The sequence below is a fragment of the Salmo salar genome, chromosome ssa28, assembly GCF_905237065.1.
Source record: "Salmo salar chromosome ssa28, Ssal_v3.1, whole genome shotgun sequence".
Taxonomy (NCBI): domain Eukaryota; kingdom Metazoa; phylum Chordata; class Actinopteri; order Salmoniformes; family Salmonidae; genus Salmo; species Salmo salar.
This window is the reverse complement of record NC_059469.1, coordinates 15,990,015-16,007,213: the sequence shown is the minus strand read 5'-3', so window position 1 is coordinate 16,007,213 and position 17,199 is coordinate 15,990,015. Positions and strand designations below refer to the sequence as shown.

Sequence of the window (17,199 nt, the reverse complement as noted above, 5' to 3'; positions counted from 1 at the left end):
TTAACAAACGTACAGCTATGAATATAACTACTTTTCACTGAAGGAGGGAACGAGGTATAACATAGTATGGGGAGTCAACGGCCAATCACATTCACCTGAAGAAAAAAAAAAAAAAAAAAAAAAACAGTCAACGGGCCAATGAATACCTAGCACGCCCTTGGAAGCCCCGCCTTCCTGGCTATAATACTGGGACTTGCATTCATTTCCTCAATTCAGTTCCACTCTTCAGCGAGCACAAATCCCGACGGCGCAGGGCCAACATATGTTATACCTCAGTCCCTCCTTCAGGGAACAGTAGTTATTTTCACAACTGTATATTCCCTTTGTCAGTCACTCAGTATAACATACTATGGGGACTTAGAATCACGCCCCTCACGCCTAGGAGGCCCTCAGCAGCCCAAGCACACACATGTTCCACAGGCACCAAAAAGGGGTTACAGAAGACACCTTTTCCCCCTAATACTTATCTGAGAAGCCTGAACTGTCAGAGCCTCATGAGGCCTGAACTGTCAAGTCCCATATTGGGAACCAAAACCTGCTGTAACTTGGCTATGGATATTGACACGCTGCCACTGCAGCCCAAGTCCATAGACCCAAAGGTTCCAAGAACAATACTTACTGTGCAAGCATGAAATGTCAGAACGCGTACAAGTAACCGCAAGTCCAAAAATAACACGTCGTGACTTTGTAAAGCGCACACGCGCACTGCATAGCATTGACTATAGTCGATGAACCACGGCATGCTGAGGCTAAAACCCACAGGAAAACTGCAGGAACCTTTCTGCTCAAACCCACAGGAAACTGTGGTAACCTTGCTAATGCGCGCTTTACGCGCTGCTGCACCCCAAGGCAGCCCAAGTTCCAAACCCACAGGGAATTGTGGTAACTCAGATAAGCAGCGCACAGGTTGTGCTCCCACCACTCCCAGACCCAGCCATAAGACTATGAGCCACACTGGGAACAGTTACATCCAAGCAATAAAACCTCAAAACAGAACACCAACTCGCTGCAGCACAGATATCACCAATCATCATGCCCCCGAACAATGCCCAAGCAGCCGCCACACCCCTGGTGGAGTGAGCACGCACACTGCTAGGCAAACCTTGCCCTTCGCTGTAAAGACACTGCTCAGAAAGCCACCTACCCCGAGCTGGATTAGTGAAACAGGCAAAAAGCTGGTCACAAACATCATTGGTCCTATCGATATTCACTGAGTGTACAAAACATTAAGGACACCTGCACTTTCCATGACAGACTGACCAGGTGAAGGCTATGATCCCTTATTGATGTCGCTTGTTAAATCATTTACATTTTAGTCAACTCAATATTAGGGCGAATATCCCAGCCAATCACAACACTGGTGGGTAAGTAATACTGTGAAACACTATCATTCCACTATTAGTGCCAGATATATTATGGACATTTTCTGAAATTATAATGCAACAATTTAAATAAAATGTCATGTGTAGCACCTTTAAAGATATGTGGGTTTTTGGAAACAGAATTACAAGGCAATATTTCTTAAACTTACAGAAGGTAAACAATTTCAATTACTAAATACAATTGTTGACATTAGTTTATGTCAACATTGTGTTTTGATGCATTTCTGATAGAAAACATCTACCAGAAAAACTCTAAGACCCCTTTTTCATCTGTTTATCCAGAAATCAAAGCCTTTACTTATGCCTAATTTTTAAGATGGAAAATGCCTTCATTTCCCAAAAATATAGACTTGGTCTTCATTTGACACTCAATTTGATATGCTGCTATGAACTTCACATTGGTGCTCATGCGTCCTTTGATGTTAGCGTCAAAAGACTTCAGAATTGAGCACATCAACCCTCCTCACCTTGCTCCTTGGGCCTGTCTGCAGTGATGCCAGCACTGCTGCTGTAGACAGTGGCTCCAGGGGTTGGGCCCATGCAGCCCCCTGTCTTCACCCTGGGGGTGTCGGAGGACGAGGGGCCCCCCGCCCCCCAGCTGGAGCAGCCGCCGTCCATCCCGTTCCCGTCGCCGCCGGGGAAGGTCAGCGATCCGGAGCGCTTGCACCCGACTGACTCGTGGTCAGACTTCTCTGAAGATCTGTCAACTATGGTCATTGTTCATTGCTGTTGGACAAAAACAAATAAATACAGAGGAAGTTAGATAATGCTGTTTCTTTAGATACAGCAACTAACCTATGCTTAGTTGGGAGAACGGTCTTGAAGACTAGCTCTGTAGCTAGAGGATGAAAGACATTTGCAGAAACAGCCCATAAACCACCCAAAAGCATCCTATTTCAAACTCACATTATTTCCTGAAAATGTAATGGTTCAGTACTATCATCCAACTTGAAGATGCCGAATTCACTGCACTATACGGAATTGTATGTTTTCGTATTCTAAGAACCTGCACAGCAACAGTGGATTGTCTGTAATATCATGATGTCACAATTAGAGGTCGACCAAATAATCGGAATAGACGTTTAATTAGGGCCGATTTCAAGTTTTCATAATCGGTATTTTTGGCCGCCGATTTGACGATATTTTTTTAGTATTTTTTTTTTTTTTTTTTTACACCTTTATTTAACTAGGCAAGTGAGATTAAGAACACATTCTTATTTTCAATGACGGCCTAGGAACGGGGGTTAACTGCCTTGTTCAGGGGGGATTCGTTTTTGTAACCTTCCGGTTACTAGTCCAACGCTCTAATCACCTGCCTTACATTGCACTCCACGAGGGGCCTGCATGGCAGGCTGACTACCTGTTACGCGAGGGCAGCAAGAAGCCAAGGTAAGTTGCTAGCTAGCATTAAACTTACCTTATAAAAAACTATCAATCTTAACATAATCACTAGTTAACTACACATGGTTGATGATATTACTAGTTTATCTAGCTTGTCCTGCGTTGCATATAATCGATGCAGTGCCTGTTAATTTCTCATCGAATCACAGCCTACTTCGACAAACGGGTGATGATTTAACAAGCGCATTTGCGAAAAAAAGCACTGTCGTTGCACCAATGTACCTAACCATAAACATCAATGCCTTTCTTTAAAATCAATACACAACTATATATTTTTAAACCTGCATATTTAGTTAATATTGCCTGCTAACATGAATGTGTCACTTCTCTAGCGTTCCGTGCAAGCAGTCAGGGTATATACAGCAGTTAGGGCTCATTGCGGACTGTGTGAAGTCCATTTATTCCTAACAAAGGCTGTAATTAATTTGCCAGAATTTGACATAATGTTGGTTGTGCAATGTAGGTTGTGAAGGTTGTGCAATGTAACAGGAATATTTAGACTTAGGGATGCCACCCGTTAGATAAAAATACGGAACGGTTTCGTTTTCGAAATGATAGTTTCCAGATTCGACCATATTAATGACCAAAGGCTCATATTTCTGTGTTATTATTTTATAATTAACCTGTTAGGGCTAGGGGGCAGCATTTGCACGTCTGGATAAAAAAAATGTACCCGATTTAATCTGGTTACTAATCCTACCCAGTAACTAGAATATGCATATACTTATTATATATGGATAGAAAACACTCTAAAGTTTCTAAAACTGTTTGAATGGTGTCTGTGAGTATAACAGAACTCATTTGGCAGGCAAAACCCTGAGACATTTTCTGACAGGAAGTGGATACCTGATGTGTTGTATTACCTTTAAACCTATCCCATTGAAAAACACAGGGGCTGAGGAATATTTTGGCACTTCCTATTGCTTCCACTAGATGTCACCAGCCTTTACAAAGTGTTTTGAGTCTTCTGGAGGGAGATCTGACCGAACAAGAGCCATGGAACGATGATGTCCCATTAGACACCTGGCGCGAGTTCATGTTGGGTACCCTCGTTCCAATACGTTATAAAAGAGTATGCATTCGTCCACCTTGAATATTATTCATGTTCTGGTTAAAAAAGGCCCTAATGATTTATGCTATACAACGTTTGACATGTTTGAACGAACGTAAATATATCTTTTCCCCTCGTTCATGACGAGAAGTCCGGCTGGCTTAGATCATGTGCTAACAAGACGGAGATTTTTGGACATAAATGATGAGCTTTTTTGAACAAAACTACATTCGTTATGGACCTGTGATACCTGGAAGTGACATCTGATGAAGAGAATCAAAGGAAATGGATTATTTACATAGTATTTTCGATTTTAGATCTCCCCAACATGACGTCTAGTCTGTATCGCAACGCGTATTTTTCTGGGCGCAGTGCTCAGATTATTGCAAAGTGTGATTTCCCAGTAAGGTTATTTTTAAATCTGGCAAGTTGATTGCGTTCAAGAGATGTAAATCTATAATTCTTTAAATGACAATATAATATTTTACCAATGTTTTCTAATTTTAATTATTTAATTTGTGGTGTTGACTTGACTGCCGGTTATTGGAGGGAAACGATTTCCTCAACATCAATGCCATAGTAAAACGCTGTTTTTGGATATAAATATGAACTTGATAGAACTAAAAATGCATGCATTGTCTAACATAATGTCCTAGGAGTGTCATCTGATGGAGATTGTAAAAGGTTAGTGCATCATTTTAGCTGGTTTTAGTGACCCTGTCTTTGACTTGACAAAACATTACACACAACTCTTGTAAATGTACTGTCCTAACATACTCTAAATTTATGCTTTCGCCGTAAAACCTTTTTGAAATCGTAAAACGTGGTTAGATTAAGGAGATGTTTATCTTTCAAAGGGTGTAAAATAGTTGTATGTTTGAAAAATTTGAATTTTGCCATTTATTTGGATTCAAATTCGCCGCTCTTGAAATGCACCTGCTGTTGATGGAGTGCACCACGGGTGGCACGCTAGCGTCCCACCTAGCCCATAGAGGTTAAGTCTATGATTTGATATTTGATAGAGCAGTCTGACTGAGCGATGGTAGGCAGCAGCAGGCTCGTAAGTATTCATTCAAACAGCACCTTCGTGTGTTTTGCCAGCAGCTCTTCGCAATTCTTCAAGCATTGCTCTGTTTATGACTTCAAGCCTATCAACACCCAAGATTAGGCTGGTGTAACCGATGTGAAATTGCTAGTTAGTTAGCGGGTGCGCGCTAATAGCGTTTCAAACGTCACTCGCTCTGAGACGTGGAGTACTTGTTCCCCTTGCTCTGCATGGGTAACGCTGCTTCGAGGGTGGCTGTTGTCGATGTGTTCCTGGTTCGAGCGAGGAGAGGGATGGGAGCTATACTGTTACACTGGCAATACTAAAGTGCCTATAAGAACATCCAATAGTCAAAGGTATATGAAGTACAAATCGTATAGAGAGAAATAGTCCTCTAATTCCTATAATAACTACAACCTAAAACTTCTTACCTGGGAATATTGAAGACTCATGTTAAAAGGAACCACCAGCTTTCATATGTTCTCATGTTCTGAGCAAGGAACTTAAACATTAGCTTTCTTACATGGCACATATTGCACTTTTACTTTCTTCTCCAACACTTTGTTTTTGCATTATTTAAACCAAATTGAACACTTTCATTATTTATTTTAGGCTAAATTGATAGTATTTATGTATTATATTAAGTTAAAATAAGTGTTCATTCAGTATTGTTGTAATTGTCATTATTACAAACAAAAATATATATGTTTTTAAATTTATTTTAAAAATCGGCCGATTAATCAGTATCGGATTTTTTTGGTCCTCCAATAATCGGTATCGGTGTTGAAAAATCATAATTGGTCGACCTCTAGTCACAATGTGACTAACATGTTTCCAGTGCCTAAATAAATCAACTGAGATTGTTAGATATGCCGGGTAGGATTTCAGTGCGTAGGTAGCGCCAATCACACAGAGCATCTAACAGGATTGACCCACTAAATTACCAGCAGGTGGTCTGTCTGGAGGTGTAAATGGGTCACAAGTCATGTAGACAACACCATGGCTGTGGGATATAAAAGCAAAAGTAGCCTCTCAGAGGGAAAAGGAGTTCTGCAGTGTAGTAGCCCCAAAGGCATGCTCTGCTTATGTTTTGCATTGAATTTACATGCGACACAGAGCTCCCTTTCAAGTCAGATTTAGTGATACGTTTAGTGACTGCAAGTTGTAATAAAATATTACAACAAAGTTAACAGCATTTGCTCCAGGGACTAGGGCCCAATCCCAAATGGACCCTATGCTCCAGTGGAGATCTGAGAAAATTCGACAAGTGCAAACAATATTGAAATAACTTCACCTTGTCCTGATAGGTTAGGTGGAAGTTTCATCATATTGCAACTAATTAGATCCTTCCGACTACCACAAGTGTATAGGGTGTAGGGTCTAGGGGTCAGCGTTTGAGTTGCATCTGGGACACACTGGTTGCATATATAGCTAGTAGATACACAAAACTTTACTAAAATGTCACCAAATGATATTACTACATTACCAGTCAGTAGTAGTGATTGATAATGTTATTAGCTAGCTAAAACTGAAGTCAAATGAACAACATTGTAGATAGTAGTAATGACATACAGGAACAAATCACCAAAATGAAACCAGAGACTGAAGAGGAAGCTAGGCATCCCACTCCCTCATTTTTTCTGGTTAGTCAATGAACTAACCAGACCCGGCTGCTATCGCATTGGCACAGCATCTTTGGTATTGGTGCCTATGGGAGAGCCACCCCTTAAGCAGACCGGAACCGTTATCATTTTTTTCAATTGTAAACGGCCTGAGTAAGACAATTTATCCACAATCCTTCCCTGAAATCAGAAGGGTCCTTTCTATCCAAGATCCTTAGTACATCCAGCTGGCATCACCTCATTGACGTTGAAATGTAAAAATGTTAAGGTAAGGGTTATGGTTAAGGTAAGACATTCACAGACACTAACTATCTTTATCGCCCATTAACAATAGCAAAACACCCCCGGACAGAAGATACTAAGAGCCCCGATGCTTGCTCTCAACACGCAGCGCTTGAGGTATGGTTTTGGAAGCATAAGGAACGTATCATTCATATCAGCGGGAAATCGTAAAAAGAAAAAAGGGAAAAAAAGGATAAATCACTACACACCTTTATAGGGTTCCCACACCTCGCTTGTTTTAAGGAAAACAGACGGAAGACAGTCGACTGCCTGAGCTAATTAGATATGTCTCCGAACACCTGTGTGTAAACAGAGACAATTCGCCTCTAAACAGAACATGCATTTGCCAAGGCAGCAGCTACTCTTCCTGGGGTCCAAACACATTAAGGCACAAAAAAAACTACAATTTAAACAAAACAGTACATCATTACAACACAAAATGTATAATACCACCATACAACAATTTTAAAATGTATGTGTGTGTGTAGAGTGCTAGTATGTGTCTCTCTACACAGTGTGCGTTGTTCCAAAAGGTGTAGTTTTCTGTTTTTTGAAGTTGTTCTTTAATTCGATTTTACTGCTTGCATGAGTTACTTGATGTGGAAGAGAGTTCCATGTAGTCATCATGGCTCTGTGTAGTACTGCGCGTTTCCCGGAGTCTGTTCTGGAATTGGGAATGGTGAAGACACCCCTGGCGGTATGTCTTGTAGGGTATACATGGGTTGCCATCGGACCGGTGTGCTAGTCCTTTGAACAGACAGCTCGGTGCTTTCAACATGTCAATACCTCTCACAAAGACAAATAGTGATGTCACTCCTCTACTTTAAGCCAAGAGAGATTGACATGCATGTCATTAATGTTAGCTCTCTGTGTACATTTAACCATAAAGAAATGGTTTGTCGAGTTCAGTATGGAAGAACTTGACTGTTCTGCACAGAGCCCTGACCAAAACCCCATCGAACACCTTTGGGATGAATTGGAACGATGACTGCAAGCCATGCCATTTTGCCCAACCTCACTAATGCTTGTGGCTGAATGGAAGCAAGTCCCCGCAGCAATGTTCCAACATCTAGTGGAAAGCCTGTTATAGTAGCAGAGGGGCGTCCAACTCCATATTAATGCCCATGATTTTAGAATGAGATGTTCGATGAACAGGTGTCCACATACTTTTGGTCATGTAGTGTATATAATGTTGAGTCATCAGCATTAATAGATACACAGGCTTTACACAGTGCCAGATCATTAGTGACGTTTTTTTTTTAAAGCAAGGGGCCTAGACAACTGCCCTGGGGAATGCCCGACTACCTGGATTATGTTGGAAGCTTCCATTTTATTTCACCTTTAACCTACCAGGTAGGCCAGTTGAGAACAAGTTCTCATTTACAACTGCGACCTGGCCAAGATAAAGCAAAGCAGTGCGACACAAATAACAACACAGTTACACATGGAATAAACAGAACGTACAGTCAATAACACAATAGAAAAGTCTATATACAGAGTGTGCAAATTAAGTAAGATTAGGGAGGTAAGGCAATAACTAGGCCATAATGGCAAAGTAATAACAATTGAGCAATTAAACACTGGAGTGATAGATGTGCAGAAGATGAATGTGCAAGTAAAGATACTGAAGTGAAAAGGAGCAACAACAAAAAATAATAATATGGGGATTAGGTAGTTGGATGGGCTACTTACAGATGGGCTGTGTACAGGTGCAATGATCTGTAAGCTGCTCTGACAGCTGATGCTTAAAGTTAATGAGGGAGATATGAGTCTCCAGCTTCAGTGATTTTTGCAATTTGTTCCAGTCATTGGCAGCAGAGAACTGAAAGGAAAGGTGACCAAAGGAGGAATTGGCTTTGGGGGTGACCAGTTTAATATACCTGCTGGAGCGTGTGCTACGGTGCCCAGTGAGCTGAAATAAGGTGGGGCTTTACCTAGCAAAGACTTATAGATGACCTGGGTTTGGCGACAAATATGAGCCAGTAGATGGGGCTTTGGTGACGAAACGGATGGCACTGTGATAGACCGCATCCAATTTGCTGAGTAGAGTGTTGGAGGCTATTCTGTAAATGACATCACCGAAGTCAAGGATCGGTAGGATAGTCAGTTTTACGAGGGTATGTTTGGCAGCATGAGTGAAGGTTGCTTTGTTGTGAAATAGGAAGCCGATTCTAGATTTAATTTTGGAATGGAGATGCTTAATGCGAGTCTGGAAGGAGAGTTTACAGTCTAACCAGACACCTAGGTATTTGTAGTTGTCCACATATTCTAAGTCAAAACCGTCCAAGTAGTGATGCTAGACGGGCGGGCAGGTGCAGACAGCGATTGGTTGAAGAGCAAGCATTTAGCTTTTTCTAGCAATTAAGAGCAGTTGGAGGCCACGGAAGGAGAGTTGTATGGCATTGAAGCTCGCCTGGAGGTTAGTTAACACAGTTTCCAAAGAAGGGCCAGAAGTATACAGAATGGTGTCATCTGCGTAGAGCTGGATCAGAGAATCACCAGCAGCAAGAGCGACATCATTGATATATACAGAGAAAAGAGTCGGCCCGATAATTGAACCCTGTGGCACCCCCATAGAGACTGCCAGAGGTCCGGACAACAGGCCCTCCGATTTGACACACTGAACTCGTCTGAGAAGTAGTTGGCGAACCAGGCGAGGCAGTCATTTGAGAAACCAAGGCTGTTGAGTCTGCCGATAAGATTGTGGTGATTGACAGAGTCGAAAGCCTTGACCAGGTCGATGAAGACGGCTGCACAGTGTCTTTTATTGATGGCGGTTATGATAACTTTCAGGACCTTGAGCATGGCTGAGGTGCACCCATGAACAGCTCGGAAAACAGATTGCATAGCGGAGAAGGTACGGTGGGATTCCAAATGGTCGGTGATCTGTTTGTTAACTTGGCTTTCGAAGACCTTAGAAAGGCAGGGTAGGATAGATATAGGTCTGTAACAGTTTGGGTCTAGAATGTCTCCCCCTTTGAAGAGGGGGATGACCGCAGCAGCTTTCCAATCTTTGGGGATCTCAGACGATACGAAAGAGAGGTTGAACAGGCTAGTAATAGGGGTTGCAACAATTTTAGAAAGAGAGGGTCCAGATTGTCCAGCCCAGCTGATTTGTAGGGGTCCAGCGCTTTCACAGCTCTTTCAGAACATCAGCCATCTGGATTTGGGTGAAGCAGAAATGGGGAGGCTTGGGCAAGTTGCTGTGGGGGGTACAGAGCTGTTGACCGGGGTAGGGGTAGCCAGGTGGAAAGCATGGCCAGCCGTAGAAAAATGCTTATCGAAACTGTCAATTATCGTGGATTTATCGGTGGTGACAGTGTTTCCTAGCCTCAGTGCAGTGGGCAGCTGAGAGGAGGTGCTCTTATTCTCCATAGACTTTACAGTGTCCCACAACTTTTTAGAGTTTGTGCTACAGGATGTACATTTCTGTTAGAAAAAGCTAGCCTTTGCTTTCCTAACTGCCTGTGAAATATTGGTTCCTAACTTCCCTGAAAAGTTGCATATCACGGGGGCTATTCGATGCTAATGCAGTATGCCACAGGATGTTTTTGTGCTGGTCAAGGGCAGTCAGGTCTGGAGTGAACCAAGGGCTATATCTGCTCCTGGTTCAAAAAATGTTTAATGGGGCATGCTTATTTAAAATGGTGAGGAAAGTACTTTTAAAGAATAACCAGGCATCCTCTGACGGAATGAGGTCAATATCCTTCTAGGATACCCGGGCCTGGTCGATTAGAAAGGCCTGCTCGCTGAAGTGTTTCAAGGAGCGTTTGACAGTGATGAGGGGTGGTCGTTTGACCGCAGACCCTTTACGGACGTAGGCAATGAGGCAGTGATCGCTGAGATCCTGGTTGAAGACAGCAGAGGTGTATTTAGAGGGCAAGTTGGGCAGGATGATATCTATGAGGGTGCCCGAGTTTACGGATTTGGGGTTGTACCTGGTAGGTTTCATGATAATTTGGGTGAGGTTGAGGCATCTAGCTTAGATTGTAGGACGGCCGGGGTGTTAAGCATATCCCAGTTTAGGTCACCTAACACTAAGAGTTCTGAAGATAGATGGGGAGCAATCAATTCACATATGGTGTCCAGGGCACAGCTGGTGGCTGAAGGTGATCTATAACAAGCGGCGACGGTGAGAGACTTGTTTCTAGAAAGGTGGATTTTTAAAAGTAAAAGCTTGAATTGTTTGGGCACAGACCTGGATAGTAAGCCTGCAGAGTTCTGTCAATCTCTGCAGTAGATTGAAACTCCGCCCCCTTTGGCAGTTCTATCTTGTCAGAAAATGTTATAGTTGGGGATGGAAATTTCAGGATTATTGGTGGCCTTCCTAAGACAGGATTCAGACACGGCTAGGACATCCAGGTTGGCAGTGAATAAAACAAACTTAGGAAGGAGGCTTCTAATGTTAACATGTATGAAACCACGGCTTTTACGGGTACAGAAGTCAACAAATGAGAGCGCCTGGGGAACGGGAGTGGAGCTAGGCCCTGCAGGGCCTGGATTAACCTCTACATCACCAGAAGAACAGAGGAGGAGTAGTATAGCCTTTAGCTGTACCTTTATAAGAACTGGTCGTCTAGTGCGTTCGGAACAAAGAGTAAAAGGAGCAAGTTTCTGGGTGCGGAAGAATAGATTCAAGGCATAATGTACAAACAAGGGTATGGTAGGATGTGAATACAGTGGAGGTAAACCTAGGCATTGAGTGACGGTGATAGAGGTTTTGTCTCTAGAGACACCATTTAAACCAGGTGAGGTCACCGCATGTGTGGGAGGTGGAACAAAAGGGCTAGCTAAGGCATTTTGAGCAGGGCTGGAGGCTCTACAGTGAAATAAGACAATCACTAACGAAACAGCAATGGACAAGGCATATGACCGCAGACCCACTACGGACGTAGGCAATGATCGCTGAGATCCTGGTTGAAGACAGCAGAGGTGTATTTAGAGGGCAAGTTGGGCAGGATGATATCTATGAGTGAAGAGGCATGCGTAGCAGAGTGATCATAGGGTCCAGTGAGTAGCTAGGCGAGCTGGAGACACGGCGATTCAGACAGCTAGCGGGCCGGGGCTAGCAGATGGGCCTTCATGGGACGTCGCGACGGAGGAGCCTGTTGAAACCCCCTCGGGCGGATTATGTCGGTAGACCAGTCGTGAGGGATCGACAGGGCTCCGTGTCGGCAGTAAAAGGGGTCCAGGCCAACTGGCAAAATAGGTATTGTAGCCCAAGAAGTGGCTGATGAACCTCTTCAGCGAGCTGGGAGATGGGCCTAGCACGTGGCTAGCTCCAGGCTAACTGGTGCTTGCTTCAGGACAGAGACGTTAGCCAGGAGTAGCTACTCGGATAGCAGCTAGCTAGCTGCAATAATCCTGGTGAAAAGGTTAGAGCTTGCAGTAGGAATCCGGAGATGTGGTAGATGTGCAGACTGGCAGGAGTTGACCAGGCTGAGGTTAGCTGATGACCGCTAGCAGTGGCTAACTGACTACTAGCTAGTTAGCTGGCCAGCTTCTGTTGGGGTTCCGGTTATAAAGTATAGAAAATAGCAAATCTATACCACATTGGGTGAGGCGGGTTGCAGGAGTAAATGTTGAAATTGAGGTAAAAAAATATATACGAAGAAAAAAGACACACGGCAAACGACAAGACGCCTGACTGCTACGCCATCTTGGAATCATTTTTACAGAAGGAGGCCCCACAGAACACCCTCTGTGGGGCCTCCCGAGTGGCGCAGCGGTCTAAGGCAATGCATCACAGTGCTTGAGGCATCACTACACACCCGGGTTTGACCGGCCAGGATGTCCTTATCCCATCGCGCTCTAGCGACTCCTGTGGCGGGCAGGGCACATGCACGCTGACACGGTCGCCAGTTGTACGGTATTTCCTCTGAAACATTGGTGATGCTGGCTTTCGAGTTAAGCGAGCAGTGTGTCAAGAAGCAGTGCGTCTTGGCAGGGTTGTGCTTCGGAGGACGCACGGCTCTTGACCTTTGCCTCTCCGGATTCCGTACGGGAGTTGCAGCGATGGGACAAGACGAACTACCAAACAGATCACAGCTTCCCTGTGGCTCAGTTGATAGAGCATGATGTTTGCAATGCCAGGGTTGTGGGTTCGATTCCCACGGGGGGGGCCAGTACAATTTATTATTTTTTTAATTAAAAATTAAAACAATGCATGAAATGTATGCATTCACTACTGTAAGTCGCTCTGGATAAGAGCGTCTGCTAAATGACTAAAACGTAAAAGTAATGAAATTGGCGAGAAAAAGGGGGTAAAATGTTTAAGAACACACTGTGTTCTGTTCAACAGGTAACTCTCGATCCACGATATAGCAGATGTAAAGCCATAACACACGTTTTTTCAGCATCAGATTATGAACAATAATGTCAAAAGCGGCACTAAAGTCTAACAAAACAGCTCGCAATCTTTTTATCAATTTCTTTCAGCCAAATCAACAGTAATTTGTGTTAGTGCTGTACATGTTGAATGCCCTTCCCTATAAGCATGCAACTAATCTATTAATTCATTTACTGTAAAATAGCATTGTATGTGGTCAAACACAGTATTTTCCAAAAGTTCACTAAGGGTTGGTAACAGGCTGATTGGTCGGCTATTTGAGCCAGTAAAGGGGGCTTAACTATTCCTGGGTAGCGGAATTACTTTTGCTTCCCTCCAGGCCTGACGGCACACACTTTCCAGTAGGTTTAGACTGAAGAGATGGTAAAAAGGATTGGAAATATGGTACGCTATCATCCTCAGTAATTTTCCCTCCAAGTTGTCAGACCCAGGTGGTTTGTTATTGTTGATACACCATTTTTTCACCACTTCCACACTCACTTTACAAAATTCAAAATTACAAAGCTTGTCTTTCATAATTGTCAGTTTTGAAGGGATGTGTTGTAGAGGTCGACCGAGTAAGATTGTTCAATGCCGATACCGATTATTGGAGGACCAAAAAAAGTAGATACCGATTTAATTTATATATATAGAGCATGTTTTGAGCATGTTTCATTATTTGAGCATGTTTTATATATTTAAATATATATATAATATATATATATATTTAAATATATATATATATATATATATAAATAAATATATATATATATATATAAATAAAATGACAATTACAACAATACTGAATGAACACTTATTTTAACTTAAAATATTAACCTCTATGGGCTAGGTGGGACAGTAGCGTCCCCCCCGTGGGCACTCCATCAACAGCAGGTGCATTTCAAGAGCGGCAAATTTGAATCCAAATAAATGTCAAAATTCAAATTTTCCAAACATACAACTATTTTACACCCTTTGAAAGATAAACATCTCCTTAATCTAACCACGTTTTACGATTTCAAAAAGGTTTTACGGCGAAAGCATATATTTAGAGTATGTTAGGACAGTACATTTACAAGAGTTGTGTGTAATGTTTTGTCAATTCAAAGACAGGGTCACCAAAACATTTTTACATTTTAGTCATTTAGCAGACGCTCTTATCCAGAGCGACTTACAAATTACCATAAAACCAGCTAAAATGATGCACTAACCTTTTACAATCTCCATCAGATGACACTCCTAGGACATTATGTTAGACAATGCATGCATTTTTAGTTCTATCAAGTTCATATTTATATCCAAAAACAGCGTTTTACTATGGCATTGATGTTGAGGAAATCGTTTCCCTCCAATAACCGGCAGTCAAGTCAACACCACAAATTAAATAATTAAAATTAGAAAACATTGGTAAAATATTATATTGTCATTTAAAGAATTATAGATTTACATCTCTTGAACGCAATCAACTTGCCAGATTTAAAAATAACCTTACTGGGAAATCACACTTTGCAATAATCTGAGCACTGCGCCCAGAAAAATACGCGTTGCGATACAGACTAGACGTCATGTTGGGGAGATCTAAAATCGAAAATACTATGTAAATAATCCATTACCTTTGATTCTCTTCATCAGATGTCACTTCCAGGTATCACAGGTCCATAACGAATGTAGTTTTGTTCAAAAAAGCTCATCATTTATGTCCAAAAATCTCTGTCTTGTTAGCACATGATCTAAGCCAGCCGGACTTCTCGTCATGAACGAGGGGAAAAGATATATTTACGTTCGTTCAAACATGTCAAACGTTGTATAGCATAAATCATTAGGGCCTTTTTTAACCAGAACATGAATAATATTCAAGGTGGACGAATGCATACTCTTTTATAACGTATTGGAACGAGGGTACCCAACATGAACTCGCGCCAGGTGTCTAATGGGACATCATCGTTCCATGGCTCTTGTTCGGTCAGATCTCCCTCCAGAAGACTCAAAACACTTTGTAAAGGCTGGTGACATCTAGTGGAAGCAATAGGAAGTGCCAAAATATTCCTCAGCCCCTGTGTTTTTCAATGGGATAGGTTTAAAGGTAATACAACACATCAGGTATCCACTTCCTGTCAGAAAATGTCTCAGGGTTTTGCCTGCCAAATGAGTTCTGTTATACTCACAGACACCATTCAAACAGTTTTAGAAACTTTAGAGTGTTTTCTATCCATATATAATAAGTATATGCATATTCTAGTTACTGGGTAGGATTAGTAACCAGATTAAATCGGGTACATTTTTTTTATCCAGCCGTGCAAATACTGCCCCCTAGCCCTAACAGGTTTTAACTTATAAAATCTATTTAGTCTCAAATAATGAAACATGCTCAATTTGGTTGAAATAATGCAAAAACAGTGCTTGAGAAGAAAGTAAAACTGCAATATGTGCCATGTAAAAAAGCTAACGTTTAAATTCCTTGTTCAGAACATTTGAAAGCTGGTGGTTCAATATTCCCAGTTCTTCAATATTCGCAGTTAAGAAGTTTTAGGTTGTAGTTATTATAGGAATTAAGACTCGTCGACTATTTCTCTCCATACCATTTGTATTTCATATACCTTTGACTATTGGATGTTCTAATAGGCACATTAGTATTGCCAGCCTAATCTCAGGAGTTGATAAGCTTGAATTCATTAACAGCTATCATTAAGAGCTGCTGGCAAATGCAGTAAAGTTTGAATGAATGCTTACGAGCCTGCTGACGCCTACCAACGCTCAGTCAGACCGCTCCATAAAAATCATAGACTTAATTATAATAAACACCCAGAAATACAAGCCGTTGGTCATTACCGTAATTTCCGGACTATAAGCCGCTACTTTTTTCCCCACGCTTTGAACTTCGCGGCTTAAACAATGACGCGGCTAATATGGATTTTTCCCGCTTTCAAATAAAAAATAAAAAAATGTAAAACCACATTCTGTGACGTGCTCAGTTTTTTGGCGGCATGAAGCTTTCATTAGACCAATGAAATTGCCGAACGGGTTCAGGTCAAACAATTTGTTTTTTACTGTATAGATTAAATCGAGAGCTCTCAAACTTCCCATCATTCTGATTACGGTAGTCATTTTGTCACCCTCATCATGGCAAAGACACGGAGAAATGCATATGATGCAGCTTTCAAGTTGAATGCGATTGATCTGGCTGTTGGAAAAGGAAATAGAGCTGCTGCACGGGATCTTGGTCTGGAGCAATGACTTTCTTGGTAGGCTACTGTTTACTGCAAATTTTTTATTTTTTTGTTACAAGCCGTGTTTCGTTAAAGCCTATTTATTTTTGTTACAAGCCTGTGTAAAGTTTATTTGTTTCAATGTACCGGTAGGCACCTGCTGCTTATAGACATGTGCGGCTTATTTATGTTCAAAATAATATATATTTTTTAATTCAGTTGGTGCGGCTTATATTTAGGTGCGCTTAATAGTCCGGAAATTACGGTAATATGGTAAAATTCAGAAACTATCATTTCGAACACAAAACATTTATTCTTTCAGTGAAAAACGAAACTGTTCCGTATTTTATCGAACGGGCGGCAACCGTAAGTCTAAATATTGCTGTGACATTGCACAACCTTCAATGTTATGTCATAATTATGTAAAATTCTGGCAAATTAGTTCACGACGAGCCAGGCGGCCCAAACTGTTGCATACACCCCGACTGAGTGCAATGAACGCAAGAGAAGTGACAGAATTTCCCTAGTTAATATTGCCTGCTAACATGAATTTCTTTTAACTAAATATGCAGATTAAAAAAATATACTTCTGTGTAATGATTTTAAGAAAGGCATTGATGTTTATGGTTAGGTACAATCATGCAACGATTGTGCTTTTTTTATGAATGGGCTTTTGTTAAATCATCCCCCGTTTGGCGAAGTAGGCTGTGATTCGATGATAAATTATCAGGCACCACATTGATTATATGCAACGCAGGTCATGCTAGTTAACCTATAAATATCAACAACCATGTGTAGTTAACTAGTGATTGTTAAGATTGATTGTTTTTTTATAAGATAAGTTTAATGCTAGCTAGCAACTTACCTTGGCTCCTTGCTGTA

The 17,199-nt window shown here is 41.7% G+C and overlaps 1 protein-coding gene across 2 annotated transcripts in view; it reads right to left on the bottom strand.

Moving 5' to 3' along the window:
* Positions 1–17,199, bottom strand: part of LOC106589586 (ubiquitin carboxyl-terminal hydrolase 42) — a 35,916-nt gene that overhangs the window by 10,216 nt on the left and 8,501 nt on the right. For both annotated transcript variants that reach the window (XM_014179732.2, XM_014179734.2), the window contains exon 2: positions 1,850–2,108. In XM_014179732.2, the coding sequence (XP_014035207.2) occupies positions 1,850–2,099 (250 nt within the window). In that variant the 5' untranslated portion in view covers positions 2,100–2,108. The remainder of the gene's footprint in view (positions 1–1,849; positions 2,109–17,199) is intronic.